Source organism: Gekko japonicus, unplaced genomic scaffold (genome assembly GCF_001447785.1).
Source record: "Gekko japonicus isolate JY-2015 unplaced genomic scaffold, Gekko_japonicus_V1.1 scaffold21, whole genome shotgun sequence".
NCBI lineage: Eukaryota > Metazoa > Chordata > Lepidosauria > Squamata > Gekkonidae > Gekko > Gekko japonicus.
In genome coordinates this window covers 275,869-278,521 of record NW_015173122.1, presented here as the reverse complement: position 1 = coordinate 278,521, position 2,653 = coordinate 275,869, and the positions used below count along the sequence as shown (strand labels likewise).

The following is a 2,653-nucleotide window of genomic DNA, read 5'->3' as shown; positions in this document are numbered from 1 at the left end:
TTTATTGTTGGTCTTTATATTTTTTGCTATATGCTCCTCATATTCCCTTTTTGCCTGCCTGACTACAGACTTGCATTTTATTTGCCACAGCCTGTGTTCCCTTTTATCAACCTCACTGAAACTATTTCCACTGCTTAAAGGAATCCTTCTTACCTTTTACAGCTTCCATTACTTTGTTAGTTAACCATGCAGGCTTTTTCCTATACCTATTTGTGCCCTTCCTAACTTGCAGTATATATATATTTTTAGCCCCTAGGATTGTAGTTTTAAATAGTCTCCAAGCTTCCCCAATGGTTTTGACCCTTTCTACTTTTCCTTTCTTCCTCACATGTCCCCTCATATCAGAGAAGTTACCCCTTTTAAAGTTAAAAGTGGTTGTGTTGGTCTTTTTGGGCCTATTTATACAAATGTTGAACTCAGTAACATTATGGTCACTGTTCCCAAGTGGTGCAATCACTTTTACATCTCTCACCAGGTCTTGGGCGTTACTTAGGACCAAATTTAGGATCACCTCTCCCCTGGTAGGTTCCATAACACATAGCACAGTCATTAAGAGTGTCTAGAAACTCAATCTCTTTTTCCTGACTAGAACACATATTGATCCAATCAATGTGTGGGTAGTTAAAATCACCTATTATGACACAGGTTTTTTTAAATCTAGCCACTATCTTTAATTCATTTTATAATCCTCCTCTATCTTTTGATCTGGTGGGCAATAACAAGCTCCCAGTGGGCCCACTATTTCAACCCATAGCATTTCCAGAAGCGAATCCAATTCACTTTCCCTCTCAATCTTATTGGACTGTATACCCTCTCTGACATACAGAGCAACCCCACCTCCAACCCTTCACCCCCTATCCTTCCGATATAATATATAACCGGGAATCACCGTATCCCACTGATTTTTCTTATCCCACCAAGTTTCTGAAATACCCACAATGTCTATCCCCCCTCCCAACACCAAGCACTTCAACTCCCCGATTTTACCTCGGACATTTCTAGCATTTGTATAGAAACACCTATAATTTCCTCATACATGTTAAGCCTGCAACCTTCCTCTTGCTCTCTCGAGACCTTGTTAGGCAGTCCATATCACTAGCCATAGTCTCAGTGGACAATTCAAATCCACCTCCCTGTAGAAAAGCAACAGTTACCCCCTCATCTCTCCGAGATGAGCCATCCCGAACCAGAGACTTTTAATCTCCTGTCGGCTTTCCCCCAATATTCAGTTGTTTAAACTGACTATTTAGACATATTGTTGGTTTGGTACTGAATTTCTGTCCAGCATATCTGGCTGATAAAATGCTCTCTCTTCTTGTTTTTTGGGGGGAGGGGGACAGGATTCCCAACAACATTTGCATTATGCACTAAATATTTAGGCTGTGGACGCTGAACAATTCCTACAGAGTACAGCTTGTGGTATTTCAGTTTTTTAAAAGCATCCATGCTCCTTAGGAGGTTGTCAAGTTATTTGTCAAAGGAAAGGTCTCTGAAATTCTTGAGACACATTTCAGCCTCGGGATATGACAGATGCAGACAGTTTAAGAGTCCAGTGTGATGAGCTCAAAACTCATTACCTAGAAAACAAAGAGTACCTCTCTTTATCCAAAATGTATGGAGGCAAGCAAACGGGGGCTCTGAAAAGGCACTCGTCTGAGGACTGATACTAGCTAGCAATGTTGCCAATGTTCATTACCTGCTTACGAATATTTCCCCCCCCCATTCATAATTTTTGATTGTGTTAAGAACTGAGCTGCTTTTACCACCGAAAGCCAACATGATGAGGTGGGAGGGAACTCCTGGGAGTAACAGATGAAATCTAACTTCTGCACTCTCGCCAACAAAGCCAAACAGGAGGGAGTTTGCCTTTCTCTGACCCAGCGATTCCCAACCTTGGTGTCCACCAATGGGTTACCAGGCACCCACTTGCTTCTTTGACAAAGCATCTCTTCCCCAAAGCAAAGAGCCGTTCCTGGAGTTCCTCTGCCTCATTACAGCCAGAGATGCTTTGGAAGAACCCCAAAGGCACCTTTGTGTATGCAGGGAGTGCCCATTCACAAATTCCTTCCATCATAGGAGAATCCTTGGCTGGCAAACTTCCAGAATGTTGCAATTGCCCACAGTAACCCATGGAGGCTATTCTGTGATTGCCCCCTCCGTGACAGACAATTTGTAGTACAGTGTAGTGCAGTGGCTAGTGTTGGACTAGGAATCCCCAGTCTTCTATGGAAACATGCTGAGTTACTTTAGGCTTACACAGAAGACAGGGGATTTGAACCCGCATCTCCCAGATCCTAGCCTGACATGCTTTTTGCTTTCACACATGCTAAATAATGCAGTTTCAATCCACTTCAATGACCGTTTGCAAGTGGATTTTGCCATTTCACACAGTAAAAATCCGCACCCCTGGGGGGGGGATGGCATGCAGACGAGGGGGCCACGGCGCAGCACCCAACGAAGCTCACTGCTGGACGCAGCCAAGATGTGTGTCAGAGGTGCGGACCCTCCTGGGGGACAAGGAAAACTGGGAGACGTGGGGCTGGGGGGAGACGTAGCAGGAGAACAAGGAGGTTAGGCGCCGACTCCGATATAGCCGAGGTCCCCCACCCATTTCCCCACTTGGTAAACAAGACATGAAGCCCAACCCCCCCCC

At 44.7% G+C, this 2,653-nt stretch overlaps 1 protein-coding gene across 1 annotated transcript in view; it reads right to left on the bottom strand.

The window, feature by feature from the left end:
- Positions 1-2,461: 2,461 nt before the first annotated feature.
- Positions 2,462-2,653, bottom strand: part of LOC107119379 (putative polypeptide N-acetylgalactosaminyltransferase-like protein 3) — a 198,541-nt gene continuing 198,349 nt past the window's right edge. Inside the window, exon 6 of the mRNA XM_015421841.1 lies at positions 2,462-2,507. Coding sequence (XP_015277327.1) covers positions 2,462-2,507 — 46 coding nt within the window. The remainder of the gene's footprint in view (positions 2,508-2,653) is intronic.